The sequence below is a fragment of the Taudactylus pleione genome, unplaced genomic scaffold (genome assembly GCF_031769625.1).
Source record: "Taudactylus pleione unplaced genomic scaffold, aTauple2 ptg001052l, whole genome shotgun sequence".
In the NCBI taxonomy this organism is placed as follows: Eukaryota; Metazoa; Chordata; class Amphibia; order Anura; family Myobatrachidae; genus Taudactylus; species Taudactylus pleione.
Window position 1 is genome coordinate 419,615 of NW_028285453.1, and position 15,129 is coordinate 434,743.

Sequence of the window (15,129 nt, forward strand, 5' to 3'; positions counted from 1 at the left end):
CTGCTGACGAGTGCAGGGAGTGCTGCGCATGTGCAGTTCCGTGGACTGTACATGCACATCCGCCATAGCCGGGGAGGGTTCCAGCGGATCCCTCCGCCGGCTAATAGTGCGTGGTGTAGCCCATAGGCTACAGCGGCTGACGCCATCTTCAGATGGCATTAGCTCCGGGAGCCAATATCTGGAATGCATCGCATTTTTATTTTATTGGTAAATTCGGCAGCATCGCATCCCACATAGAAACCTATGGGGGATGTGGCTGCCAGCGCTAATGGAGGGTACCTGCTGCGGTCTCTCCTTAATACATATGGGGGATACTTCATATTTGAGGTCAACCCCCGAAAACTGGTGTTTTCGGGGTTTATATCTCAAATACACTTTAATAAATGGGCCCCCAAGTAGGTAAAACTAGTGCTGGTGGCTGCTAATCATAAAATACATGGACAAACAGAGGTGCAACACCGTCCACCAGCACATAACTCAACCTAAGGATGACAGCTAAGGTAAGCACAATTTACTTAATAGTTTTTCCAAATTTCCCGATAAGAAACTTTTGGCCTAGGAGTGCTGTACAGAAATGCTGATACTCTATGGCGCCGAGATTCAAGAAAGTTTGGGAACCGCTGGCGTAAGCAACCACTCTCCTTCCAGCTCTTTGCCAACACAGGTTCTTATCAGGACCCTTGTTCCAGCAAAGATTGCTGCTAAATTTGTAGGAAAATTTTAATTTTCCATTTGCGAATTTAGACAATAAAATAATTTCCACACCACATTATTAGAATACGGGATATGCTAAATGGGCCCCCCAATACGTAAGCCCTTATTGCCAAATGAATAAGGGGCATATGGTAACTATATTAACTTAACGAAAACTTCTGAAAGTCTGTGGTCAGTGACATGTGTAATACATATGTATTATTTATTATGAGATATTTATGTTAGAAGAAATTTGATATTTACTGAACTATTATCGTAGCCCTAGATAACAGCCACAAAGTAGCGGAACCTGGGTGCAGCAGGCTGCGGGGGACCAGGGCCCGTCGTGTGTCAGGTGAAGGGGACAGAGGTGTCTCGCCAGCAGCAGTACGGCCGCTGTCAGTCCAGCTGTGAGGGCGGCTGCTGCCTGTTCCTCCCCCTGTCCCAGCTGCGGCTGCTGCCGCCCCCACCCCGTCTCTCAGCTGCTCCCCACAGCCGCCTCCTCCGCTCCCGACGCTGTGGCTGCCTCCTCCCCCTCTCTCTCCATCCCTCCCTCCCTCCAGCACCGGCTGCTGCTGCTGCTGCCATCCTCTCTCCCTCCATCTCTGTCCGGCTCCCACTCACTGCCCCTGCCGCCGCCGGGACATCAATGCCAGCACCATGATGACAGGCATCGCCGCTGCCTCCTTCTTCTCCAATGCCTGCCGCTTCGGGGGCTGCGGGCTGCACTTCACCACCCTGGCCGAGCTCATCGAGCACATCGAGGACAACCATATCGGTGAGTGCCCGCTGTTTCCGCACCCACCTATCACCCTGCCAGGCAGAGATCCGGGCACGGAGTAGACTATTGCATCGCTCCTGCCCAATGTGCCCGGGCTTAGGGCTGCAGCTATGCACCCACCAGCAGAACCCCTATAATAACATGGCATGGGGGAGGTACCCCATGGGGTGCATGCTCCCGCTGAGGACATGAGCCGGGCACGGTGCCAGCCATAGCATCACACGGGTTGACCTACCCAGCCACCACCTCTGGCCAGGGCATATGCACAGCTGCAAGTTGCGCCCCTCTCTGCGCGCCCTGCTGCTGCTTAGGTGCAGTGTCCGCCCCTTGGGTGGGGGATAAATGATGCTGCAGCCACCCCTGGAGCTCGGCTGTTGTGCTGCCCTCCTCGGTGGCAGCAGCCATTCGTATCTCCTACCGCGTCCTGTCAGCTGTGTTGCTAGGTGTGGTGGTGGTGGCTGACGGAGGGGTGCAGGGCTGTCACCAATGTCATGTGCGCTCACACAGGGGGGATGCACTCAGTGTATGCAGGGAGGAGGGGCACAAGGTGGTGGAGCCCCCTGTGCTGCCAGCCCCGGGCGGGTGCACATGCTATGCCAGCAGAGGAAGGAAGACGGACATATGTATATATATAAATGGAGCCAGGGGGCGGCTCAGCTGCGTGCTCTCTGTGTAGCAGTATATCCGCCGTAGTGCTGCCATTAGAGAGTGTGTCGTAGTGGGGCTAGGCCTGAGGAGGAGCAGGAGGGGGTGTGTGGACGTGTATAAGGGACCATGCAGTGCCCGTTACAGGTCTCTCAGTCAGGGTACAGTGGACCAGCTGCTGTCACTGCACCCCTGTATGCTACATGCACCTTCATCTACTAAATGTTTGGCTTCATGTCACAGTCTGATGACACTGCTGCATGCATATCCACCATTGCATGTATATCTCACTGCAGATAATGACTTTCACTCAGTACTGTGCAAAATGTGTCAGTAACAATGATTTTATATATACATGATATGTGTCTTTGATGTGCCATGCCAGAATTCAGAGTCGCAGCTGGGGCCATCTGCAGCAAGTAGGTGAAGTGCATGGTGCATGTCTGCAGTTGTGCTCTTGCACCTGCATCTGTTCAGGGTGCACTTCACCCAAGTGCATACATTTGTAAAATCTGCTGTATGAAATAGGAATTGTGACCACTTTGCAAATTCTATCCCTTAATTAGCTATATAGCCTAGGGCAGTGGCACTACTATGAATATTGCTGCTTCAGCACCTGCACACATCATCACAGTTGCATGACAACTTGGTTCCCAGGGTTCTGCTGTCATTGCAGGTGAAGGAGGAAAGATGGCACCAGTCAGGTTGTTCTATAACTGAGCAAAGACAGTGTGACTGTGGGATGTACTAACGCTTAATGCGGCCAAACAGGTTTGATCGTATTTCCCATATGTACAAAGCTCCGGAAAGTGAAGCTTGTACCTGATAGGCAACAGCAGCTATAGATGGCGTTGTCTAATAGAAGCCTATGGGCTTCCTTTTGCAATCATTCCAGGGTCCCCCATGGCTAGAGCATGTCTGGCCGACAGCCGTGCATTGCACAGAAGGATTTCTTGGTCATAAACCCGTAAATCCTCTAATCGCAAGGGACAGCTCTTTTTTTCCAAAGAGCTGTCCTTTGAGATTGTAATCACAATTGTATACAGTATGCGTACTGTACCAGCGTTATTAATGTCAGTATGCATGCGATCAGTGGCGGGATGTATCGCATCCAAAATGCGATGCTTTATACATCCCGCCCTGTGGGAGGTGTTCTGTTAACTGAGCTCTCATAGCTCTCATTCCTTAATCTTGTCTCTGTGTTGCCATCACACAGCTAAGTGCCAAGAGATCGACGTTCAGTGCATTATAGCCGACTGACCAGCAGCAGCTCCTACCCTCTTGCCTGAGGAGGGCTGCCGCAGCTGCTGGTCTGGCTTGCCGGGTCCCAGTGCCTGCGCAATGGATCTGGCAGGTGCCGGAACTGGCGCATACACGTGAGCGGCGGTAGCTCCGCACATGCGCATTACATCGGCTAACAGGGACTGTATTGCTTGCAGACCCTAGAAACTGTGTAGGGCTGCCTGAAAGGCAGTGCTGCGGTTTTCAGTGGAAGCCGCTCTCTGCTAATTGGAGCCCAGACTGGCAGTCCCAGGGGAGGAGACATTTCCACCTTGGGCTGCCTGTCCTATGCTTGACTGGCAGGTGGTGCTTCCAATGGGAAACCACCTCCAGTCACAGAGTGTAGCCAGTGCAGTCAAGGATCGCAACTGGCTCACTGAAGCGGCATATTTTACTGGGGGGGGCTGCAGCTCCTAGGTAAAATCCGCCACTGCTACTGACTGCTTTCCACACTGTTATACAATCTCTGTACAGTAGCAATACACTCTTAGTTGCTCAAAAGTGATCCATGCGGTAAAGTTAACTTGCCTCATGACTGGCATGACTTTGTGTCCAAGTGCACTTTACATTCAACTGCTCATCCTACACTAAGGGGAAGTTATGGAATAAGTTGGGCTCTCACGTATCATGTATGTCAGTGATGCTCAATCTGGGGTACTACTATCCCCTGTGGTTCTCGATATGACATCAGGTGTACTTGAAAACTGTTCTGTAATGGCAGGATGCAACATCCAGATGATAATTATATAAATAGGAAAATCAGTGTCCAAGGGTTCTCTAGCCCTGTGCATTGCGGTGGGGCAATTGTCACAAAATGAAAAAGTCTGTATCCCTGTGTAAGAAAGCATTTGTGGTGGATTATAGTTTTATTGTCAATTTAAAAAATTTTTTTTTTATAAATTGTATACATTGTAAGATGTGGAAAATGTATATGTTCAACTCATTATATTCTTGTGTAATATTTTTTTAATGCTTTTATATATAGAGGTACCTAAACATTTTATTAATAGTAATAGCATTTATATTTGTTCATTGCTTTGCAAATGTTGGGGTTACAAATAATGGAAATGGACTGTCAGGAGGTACTCAAGTGGAAAATGAATGAGGACTACTATTGTATGTTATTAAAAACCTTTTTTAGTGTAACATTGTCCTGCTCACAAATACATCCCAAGTTCACTGTTGTAATCTTGGTTTATATCATCATTCGTCAGGAATAGGAGCAGTGTAGGTGAGCTCTGAGACAGACCTCAGCCTCAGTGCATATGAAGTGAACACCTCCAAATCTGTCCAGGCTCACAAAGCCATCATGTTGTCTTCACACTGTGCAATCTGTAGTGACCTGACTGTAGAGTGATCATGTATAGTAGATGGCTAGCAGATTGTTTATAGAGTGGAAAACACTCATGTGAGACAGGAAGCAAACCGAGAAATCAAACACCAAAGTGCCACTTAACAATTATTAATTAGACATCATAATATATTCTATGTATCACTGTATTTTCTCAGAGCTTTATAGCTTTGACTCTTTAAAGCAGATTCAGATAAGCATGAGGTCCTATTGTATCCTCCCTTGAGGGATATTATGTTTTAGAAAACATTGCTTATTTCTAAGGTGCCAGCAAAAATAACTGGCTTAGTACCAGTAACACCAGTACCAGACATCCCATTTGGCTCCAAGAAGCAAACTTAATTGGATCAGCCTCTTTAACCCATAAACTCAGTATTTACCAATTTTTCCTAACTTTCATTTATTTAGTGACCGTAGTAATTCACCTAATGAAGATACCTTGGGGAGATTTATAAAATGTTGGGTTTAAAATCCAGGCAAGATTGCAGTGTTTTCCCAGTGGGATTTCAGTCTGCCAATTGCGTAAACTCAAAACAGCCACAAAAACATTGAGAAACCACTCTTTAGAACAGAAATCACCATCTAGATTTTTCCCAATTAACAGGATACAAACCACCATATTTGCCAAGGCAACCCACCCCAAAACCGCCCCTAAAATGAGTTGCGCCTGAGAGGGGTTTCGTGTAAAGTGCTGTAAATATCCCCAGGATATGCGCATTCGTCTCTTAATGATTTTGATAAAAAACAGAAAGTTTTAAAAAAAATGTGTGAGGTCCCAACAACCTTTAAGTCTAAGCTGGTTATGAAAAAATCACGGTGACAACAGGTCCCCCCGAATTTCAGCACCTAGCACTACACCGGTCAGGACTTGTGTCACTATAGCAAGTAGGACACAAGAAGTGGGGTCCAGCAGCTCGCTGGCAAATATTAGCCTTGGGGAACGCACACAGCACAAGTATAGAGAACACATGGGCTTTCTCTGTAATAAGGACAATTTTCAGCTGGAGCTAATACTAGTAGTAGACATAGAGATTACTCTAGGGGCTGTATTTACTAAAGTGCAGGTTTTTATAAGTGGAGATGTTACCCATAGCAACCAATCAGATTTTAGATATAATCATCTAGAAGGTGCTAGATAAATGTTAAAAGTAAAAAGCAACATCTCCACTTCTAAAAACCCACACTTTAGTAAGTATACCCCTAGGAGTAGTAGTAGTAGCAGCAGGATCACAGATGACAGCTGGGTGTAGTATTAGTAACAGGGGCACAGATGACAGCTGGGGGTTAGTAGAGGAACATAGACGACAGCTGTGGGCAGGGCCGGCTCCAGGCACGCTCCATGCATGTGGCCGCATAGGGGCGCTGGGATCCAGCTACAAAAGATCCCCACTCTCCTGCTGCCTTTATTATTTTATGCCACAGGGGGTGGTAGCTCAGTGAAGGAAGGGGCAGAGGGAGAGCAGGGGATGATGCTGAGTGCCGAGACACCTTTCACTGGCCCTGGCTGTGGGTTAGTAGAGGGACACAGATGATGCTGGAGATAGTAGTAGTGACAAGGATGACCGCTTGGGTGTAGTAGTAGTGACACAGATGATAACTGGGGGTAGTGTTGGTAGTAGCAGGGAGATATGACAGCTGTGGTATAATAGGGACACATATGACACTTAGGGATGGCTGAAGTAGCAGTAGGGATTGGGTCGGAGTAGTAGTAGTAGGGACAAGTGTCAGCTGTGGGTAGTACAAGTAGTAGGTACACACAAGAAGACAGTGGAGTATACTGGGGGTAGTCAGTACCTGCAGCTCTCCTGGAAGCCTTTGATAAACTGTCCTACATGAGGTCAGTGAGCAGAGAAGTGGACAAGTGAAGAATTTCCCATAGCAACCAATCAGCTAGCTAGCATTTATTAAATACATTCTATAAAATGATAAGTAGAAGCTGATTGGTGGTATGGGCAACTTCTCTATTTGTCAACATCTCCACTCTTAGATCTCTTTGTTTCGTGTAGACATCATCATATGGATCTAATGTAAATGAGTAATCAAGTGGTAGACAAGGGTGTGAGGTGGAGTTTTAATAAAGATTTAAGGTTCTCCAAGTGGCAGCATGCCCTGGCATCCATTTTACTGTGGTATACAAAGACTAGCTGTGCTCTGTAGTGTGCTAGTATACTTCCCCCCTTCCTTACATACACACACCGTGCGCGCATTGGTCTGCTTCTCCCTTTGCTGGCCCGACTTCACTAGAGATTCCAGCCCTTGTGCTGACTGGCCTAGAGCTTGTTGACACTATAGTGGGGGGATCTCCACATCATGAGTATCTCCTGCAATAGTGCCACCAGACCTGGGTGGTAACACCTGGTGCTGGGTAGTGGACATTTTGGTGGGGGCCATATGCTTATTTCTCCCTGATTTTTTTGATAGCCTAGACTTGAAGGCTTATTATATAGGTGGTGATATTCAGTGCAGTCATTTGAATAGCTCCGGGAACTTCTTCCCGGGGCTACTCAGCATCACACTGAATTGAATCAACCCCATGGAGGCTGCACAGATCCCTAGCACTGCAGCGTGATTGAGGTGTGATTGGAGTTTGGAGGGGATTGACGCAGAGTTCTAGTTGGAAGCTCAAAATCTTTAGGAAATACTGTGGTTTTGGCATAGAGCCCACTGTCAATCTGCATCGGTTTGTTAACCTCTTCAAAATGCACCTCATAGTAAATTTAGCCCATTATCTTAGGAACATAACTGATCTGCCAGCATGATTTGTAAAAGCACGGACAGGAGCTTTTATGTGGGCATTCCAATTTGGCCTGTCACCATAGAACGTTTGTAGTAGAAAATTATTAGGAGCATCCTCCAGTAGAGCTATTCTATTGAATTGCCAGGGTGATTACTGGCTGCCCATCCAACTGAGCATTACTGCCCCTGAGAAGCATAACAGCAGTAAAACGATCAGCAACATGCTTAGAAGCAATTAGCATTCCTTCTAGGAAGTTTTAGCGGGGCGCCAGACTTAGCCCGGTTTTAGAAGGGCAGAATGCGCCCTGCCCTTTTACCTCATTATCCTGCGGGTGGGAAAAATAGCGGTGAAGTGATCATCGCCGGTGTCTCTTCACAGAGACAGGAGAACTTGGGGGCAGCCTGGCATGTTCGTAAGTGCCGGGTATGCCCCCAAGAGTGATGAAAAGGCCCATTTTCGGGTGTGATACATCTCCCCCTAGATCTGTACATGGAATCCCTGGTTGAGGTTCAATAACTAAGTAACATATATGCAAGAAATGCCATTTATGTAAGAAATGCCATCACATTTCTGTCTTATATAGAAATGTACCTTCATATTAGCAGGCCAGGCATGCTGACAGAGATTCCAGGCACATGCATTTTGCAGTGTATTCCACAGCACATAGAAGATCATCACAGCCATCAAGGAATATATATATATATATATATATATATATATATATGTATATATATATATATATATATATATATATATATATATGAGGCTCTGTTTCTGAGTCTCACACAAAGTGGCTGTAGTTCCGGCAGCCACGGAAGCCAGATTTACTACCTCATGCTAATGCCAGATTCTGTTCAGCTAATTCGATGGTCTGTGCATCTGTAAGTGGAAAGCCACGCCGCCCATTGGTTTTACATCAGCCGCTGCAATCATCATAATTAGTATAGGCATTGCACCAGCCCCATCCTTTAGCAAGTGTCGGTATCATAGCCATAAGCAGCATGATACTGTATTCTGCTTCCTATTGGAGCAACTCATATCTAACACTGCACTCTGCACACTGGACATATCCTACCAAGCACTCATATCTAACACTGCACTCTGCACACTGCACATATCCTACCAAGCATTCATATCTAACACTGGGGCTCATGCAGTGTTGAATACAAGTCGCTTGTAATTTTACTGGCACTGTGGGCATTGATCTAAATGTGGATTTTAACCCATATGTCGAGTTGTACGTATCTATGCGACCAAACCACCCGTAAACACATTCTTGGATTTATAACCATCATCATTATCTGTGCCCACTAGCACCACCCCTACCCTAGGTGCAAGACAACGTCTGAAAACAGGCAGATCAGAGCGTACACACAGCGCATAGCATGCGGTAACTGTGATACGTGTGCGTTAAATTTAAACATTGTCATTTCATTTAAGACAGTGCTGAATGCAGATTCCCGATTATTGGGAATCTGGGCATGTGCTGGACCCATTCTGCTCATGTGTCTGATTGACAGACAGAGGCATTTAAGGGGCAGTATGAGGATAGCCGGCATGTGTGCACGCAGTTTCCTGGCCTCGATAGCCGGCCGGCCTGCATAACCTGGGGTAATCCCGCCTGCAAACTCGGTCGCAGTGCTGGGATCGCAGATGCACAGGGGGGTGCCGTCTTGCTGCATTTGCATATGTGCAAGGTTAAAATTGCAAAGCTGCTTGCGTGCAGCTTTTCAATTCTGTCCACTTTTGAATCACCCCCAGTATTAGAAGTGTATTCTCAGCAGAGTAGCGTGTCATACTTAATTAGCAGTCCCATAGAACTCCATTATACTGAGGTGAACATTAAAGTTTTTGAAAACTTTAAGGCATCATCAAAATAGAAGCAAAAAGAGACTTGTATATTTTGGACATCAAAGTCAAATAGCGTTTAATCGGCTTTAAGAAGTCATACAATTTCCAATTTACACATGTGTGACCCTAGGGCCATCAATTGGCCAATACTGCTTTTAAGAATTAAGGGCCTGATTCATTGGGAATAGAGTAGAGGCTACCATACACCTACGGATGGATTGCGCGATTCTGTGATCGGATCGGAAACACGATCCACTGGTTGGAAATGCTGACCGGAGGCCATTGTGCTTCCACAATCCGTCGGAGGATCATGAAATTCTGCCTGTTAAATTTTAATGATTTGCCAGGTTGCAGGATCGCAGGAACGCGGCGATCCGTCGGTAGTGTATGGGCCTCTTTAGTTATAACAAGTAATTGTGCATCTTGGTAAAACCATGCTGCACTGCAGGTAGGGCAGATTTTATAGGGATGTAGTTAACAGTCTAAATCCCGACGGGGGAAGCCCGTCGGAAGTTAAGATAGGCATCGAAGTACCGACGCCTATCTTAATCCCGACGTCGGAATCCTGTAGGACGCCATCCCGAAAGAGGTAAGTCCGGGGCGTCTGTAAGCCGTACGGGGGGCTGGAGTTTTAGGTTTAGGCAGCGTATCCGGGTTACAGTTAGATTTTGGGGGGGAGTGGGTAGGCACCCCTAGGGGGGAGGGGTTAGGCACAAACTGGGGGAGGGGTTAGGGTTAGGCACCGAGGGGGGAGGGTTAGGTTTAGGCACAAAGGTGGGAGACTTAGGTTTAGGCACTAACGGGGAGGGTTAGGGTGCGGGGTCGGGAGGGTTAGGGTTACGCTGCAAGAATGGAGGAGTAGGGGGGAGGGTAAGTATACTTACCCGACTCCTGTCGGGATACCGACCATCGGGATGCTGATGAAAGGAGGCATCCCGACTGGCGAAATATCATATCCATTCCAATTTAAATTACAGTGTAAAATAAAGTTGTGCAGTATTTGTGGGCTTCATGCAAAAGCAGCCAGTATTTACCCTACATGCAAAACAAAATGTATGTATTTGCACCCCTTGCATTGCAACATGGCTTGTGCAGGTTCACAGTTACTTTATTCCCAAAGCTGAATCAGGCCCCTAGGATCAATATTAGCCATTTTTATTTTACTGTGTTACAGGGGTTTTCTGATCTGGGCTAAACTTATTTTATAGTTGTTTTTACATGTGTTATCATTTACCATGTTTAATTATTTTTTTTATGTGTTTTTTTATTAGGCTTATGTGTGTTTACTTTATTTCATTTATGTTATCTGATAAAGATTCTACTTATTCTAGGAAAATATTTTGTACATCTATTTCCTGCTCTACTATTTGACATTCTTTGCACCAGTTTTGCACTATAGACATTGCGCTATGGGCCTGATTCATTACGGATCGTTATTGCGAAAATATGCTACTGAATGCATTCGCAAAGCCGTTGCACAGCCAGCATAGTCACCCACTACTGCCCACTACCGCTATATCACATCCTGTGTATACATCGGAAACATTGAGCAACATCGGCCCCTCACGCACAATTACAACAGGTCTGACCTTACTAAGAAATTGCTAACCTCGTCGCACGCAGTAAGTCCTCAAGCTGCGCATGCCGTCGCAGTGGCTAATTTCTGCACACCCATGCAACGGAGTTCAAACGGACAGGCACACCTGCGTTCCTCCAACCACTCTCCCGTCCCCACCCCCAAACGCTGACTTTCCGTCCCTCGGTCTGCGTAGTTTATTGCAGTACGATCGCAGTGCTAACTCAGGCACGCGTACTTCGGTGCATACTCCCGCACGATCTGCGTACGCTGTTGCAGTTGCGATCCGTAATGAATCAGACCCCTTGTTAGTATACTGCGTTTCAATTGTTGTGCATGATCTCGGACTTTAGCTATTGAGAGTATTTTTCAAGTATGTATCCTGAAGACGATGGATCCTAGCATAAAGGATACACTATGTGCTTTATGAGCATTCTACAGGTTAGGGGACAGTATATTTCTGTAGTATATTCTCTACTGATTTGACTTAGAGGAGAAAGAACATAAGATGGCAGTAGGCCATAAAAGAGACCCTGTTTGGTATTATTTTAATGATATTCTTGTTCCCTTAAGTGAGACAGGAATGCATGTAAAATGTAAACAGGGCAGCAGAAACATAACAAAAATGCAACTTTATATCCATGTCAAAGATGTGAATCATTTATATTCTTTTGATAAGAAGCAAAAATACAGTACATACTTTACAGACAGAAAAATAAAGCCAGCAGTGAAATTCAAGGCCTCCGTGTATTGATTTACATTACGATTTAAACCCAGCGCCTCAGGCATGCAGTTTCTAGCAGTGTTATAATATGATACCTTCCTAGTAACTAATTAAATATAACTCAATAATATAATAAGTTACTGTTGCAAAACATGTAATCTATGTCATACTTTTGCTTGTGTTTATATTTTATTGTGACGACATCGGCAGTCCTAGGTTTTAAGATTTGTCCCTGAAAATATCATTATATTTCAGTTTTTTCTGCCTGCAAAGTACAATTTCTCTGCATATAGGATACAGTTCTCGCTATCCTTGTTTTTGGGCCTTTTCTGAACTATTTTTTATTGGGACCCCTTTTCCAATTGCACATAAATTGGGATCGAATCAATTTGTTTCCCCGTACCGTTTTGTGCCAGCGGTTGGGAGTGGTAGCGGGCCGCATAGGAACATCTTGTGGTTGCTGTCTTTTCTATTTATTTGCTTTCGGACTTGAGTGTCCTCTACAAATACTTCACGTTCTCCCGACCACTGGTAGAATTGCGGAGTCACTAGCGTTTTCCTAACGGCAACGAGTAACCAGCCTCATTATAGTGCATACAAAGCTATTACACTATACTGAAATTCAGTACACATTTAATTATGGGGGGCGTAGATAACTTATGGCCATCTAAACAATAGATAGTATTGCATTTTAAAATATTGGGAACCATGCAATAATGAATAGCTCTGTGATAAGCATGAACAATGGCAACAGGGTTGGGTTACCTTGATCCTTCCACTGCTGCATACACAGGGCCTGATTCAGAGGTGCACATAGTATCGATGCTGCACGCAAGTAGCCGATGCTTTCATTCTGTGCATACGTCCGATTCGCACTGCGCAAGCGTCCCGATAATTACTGCTCTTGGATGCAGAACGCGTTTGGATGCAAGAGCTAGGAATTTCAGTGGGTGTTCCTCGGAGGTACCTGGGGACTGGCTAGCAAGATGCGGGTGTGTCTGTTCAGACTGAGATTCTGCGCCTCCATAGGGCTGGTGCAATCTCCGATGGTGCGGCTGATGGTGTGTCTTAATATGCACAGCGGTGGATTAGCACCGCAGACGGTGGGCATCTCAGTATGAAACCATCGGCTGCGGCATTATCATAAAGACACATGCGGCAGAAGACACAGTTGTGGCTGCAATAGTGTGTACCTTGGATCAGGCCCACAATGTGTTTCTTCTAATTTTAACTATACCTTCCATTTAATAGCCATTTTATCCTGGTGGGCAGACGTTTTTGCCTGATCGCCAATCCAGCAGTCTAAATGAGATCACTTATTGGCCTAGTCATTTGGATTGGACCATCTTGGTAAATGTTGAAGAAGATGAGTGCTCTCGATCTATATGGTCCCTATTATGTCAGAAAGGATTCACTTATTTGTACCAAGAGCCCAGCTGGCTGGATCTAATGAATATTGTCAAATTGGATATTGATCATTGGCACTTGGTTAAGGCCTGACCAAGCTTAGAAATTTAGTGGCTGGTACTGAGTTGGCTGTGGTTGCACCCCAAATTATAAAAGCTGCGTGATTATTCAATGTATCGACTATAGCAAGATGCGTGCAAGTTGGCACCAGTAGTACTTGCACCAGGTTTATATCAGGCATATGTCACATACACTCACTCATATGTTTTTAACCGTTTGTATTGGAAAATAAAACTTGCAAAACCCCTAATATACATACAACAATACAACTCCTCCAGCAGCCGCAATAAGCCAATCACAAGTAGTTTGTCAGTGCTGGCGACTGTCATCCTCATCATGTATTTTGCAGCTGTCCTCAAGCACCCACAAATAATATGCTTGGACTAGACTTTGTGCTGTTAGCATATGTTTGTAATTATGTAAACACGCCTTTACTCTTATTATCTTATGCAAGCCCTAAAGCTCCCTACCTCGCCAAGCCTCCTTAGGCATTTATGATTGTGCCAGTTTTCTAGGACTGCACATGGTGATTTTACATATTTCATACCAAGCAAACAGACAGGGCCTTAGCTACTGATTGGCCAGGATGGCACTCAACATGGGAGGGTGGACGAGCGGTGCTGCCAGCTGGCACGGCCACAGACAAATTTTAACCCTTGGGGGACCAGTTGGGGGACCAGTTGCTGCCCAATGCTGGGCAAGGTTCTCTGCAAATTACCCCAGTCTTGCCCTTTGGTCTGAGCAGATGGGCGTCCCCATGGTGTTGTGGCCCAAAAGCGCGGCATGTACGTTAGGATGTCATGACGGAGCAGAGCTAGTCTATCACCTTGTTGGGGTGCTTAGGTGTATTACTGTAACCTTGCTTAGGTCTCACTCTGTATCAACTTCAGGGTCGCCAGGGCTGATATTTGGAGAGAATAAAGTGAATAATTGTGCACCCTTGATGTTCATTCTCCTCTGTCCATTATTTATACTGGAAAAATCAGTACAGTAGTTAACAGAGTTCATGTTTGACACGTATTTTAATTTTAAAAGGACTGTGATATTTATTTGCGATATTATCTAGTACAGGGGTATGTGTATGGTATAAAGAGGTTTTGCATTTGTTACATATTTTAAATATACATGTGAGAAATATTTTGCACAAAAATGTGGAAATATAGACGTATTTGCGATACAAGTACAGTATTATATTTACTTGTTTAGGCTGTAATTTATACTCAATACTTCTGTTCTGTGAATTTATACAGTACACATACTATACCAGAGTGAACTATAATATTAGATTTTTCAGAACTGCATGAAAGATACACTTTTAGACTAGTAGAAAGATAGGTATCTCCTATATGCAGCTGTGCCACTGGAATTACCGTAAGATCTTCTTGGATATAAATAATGTAGTTCAATTCTTTCTCAGATTTTGGAGTAGATGGTGTTTCATAAAAGCAGTATGAGTTTCCAAAGCTATAAATAAATGACGCGTTTCGCAGTCGCAACCTGCTTTCAGGAGTACAAGTAGATGACCTGGAATGGTCTTAGTAGAAATTGACATACAATCTGCGCTTTAGTGCTGTGTGGTGCTGCAAGATCCATCTGTGACTGCTGTATTAATGAGACTGTTACCTTATATCAGAGGAGTGTCACGGATTTTAAACCTCTCCACTTTTTTATTAGACAAATCAAAATCAGAATATAAAGAGCTGGTGTGACTTTAGTTGTTGCAATAGAACAAATTTAATAGAATTAAATAATAGTTTTGATGTATTGTAGCCAGAGCTGGATTAAGGTTTGTGGAGGCCCCTACCAATAAAACTGTCAATAAGATATGCAGGCGATGTTATTAAAAAGTATAATATATAAATTATCCCAGCTCAACAAATGTGTTAAACACACTGTAATGCCTCCAGTTCACATTATGCCACACTGAAACCCAGTTCACATATGCCACTGTGCCGCTATGCTTGTGAATTTGTAGCTGTGTGTACGGGCACCCCAGTATGTGAGGGCCCCTGAACGATCTCCT

The 15,129-nt window shown here is 45.1% G+C and overlaps 1 protein-coding gene across 1 annotated transcript in view; it reads left to right on the top strand.

Moving 5' to 3' along the window:
- The first annotated feature begins 1,251 nt into the window (after positions 1-1,251).
- The window catches only part of JAZF1 (JAZF zinc finger 1), a 314,323-nt gene continuing 300,445 nt past the window's right edge, over positions 1,252-15,129 (top strand). The window contains exon 1 of the mRNA XM_088461453.1: positions 1,252-1,471. Within this exon, the coding sequence (XP_088317579.1) occupies positions 1,354-1,471 (118 nt within the window). The 5' untranslated portion in view covers positions 1,252-1,353. The remainder of the gene's footprint in view (positions 1,472-15,129) is intronic.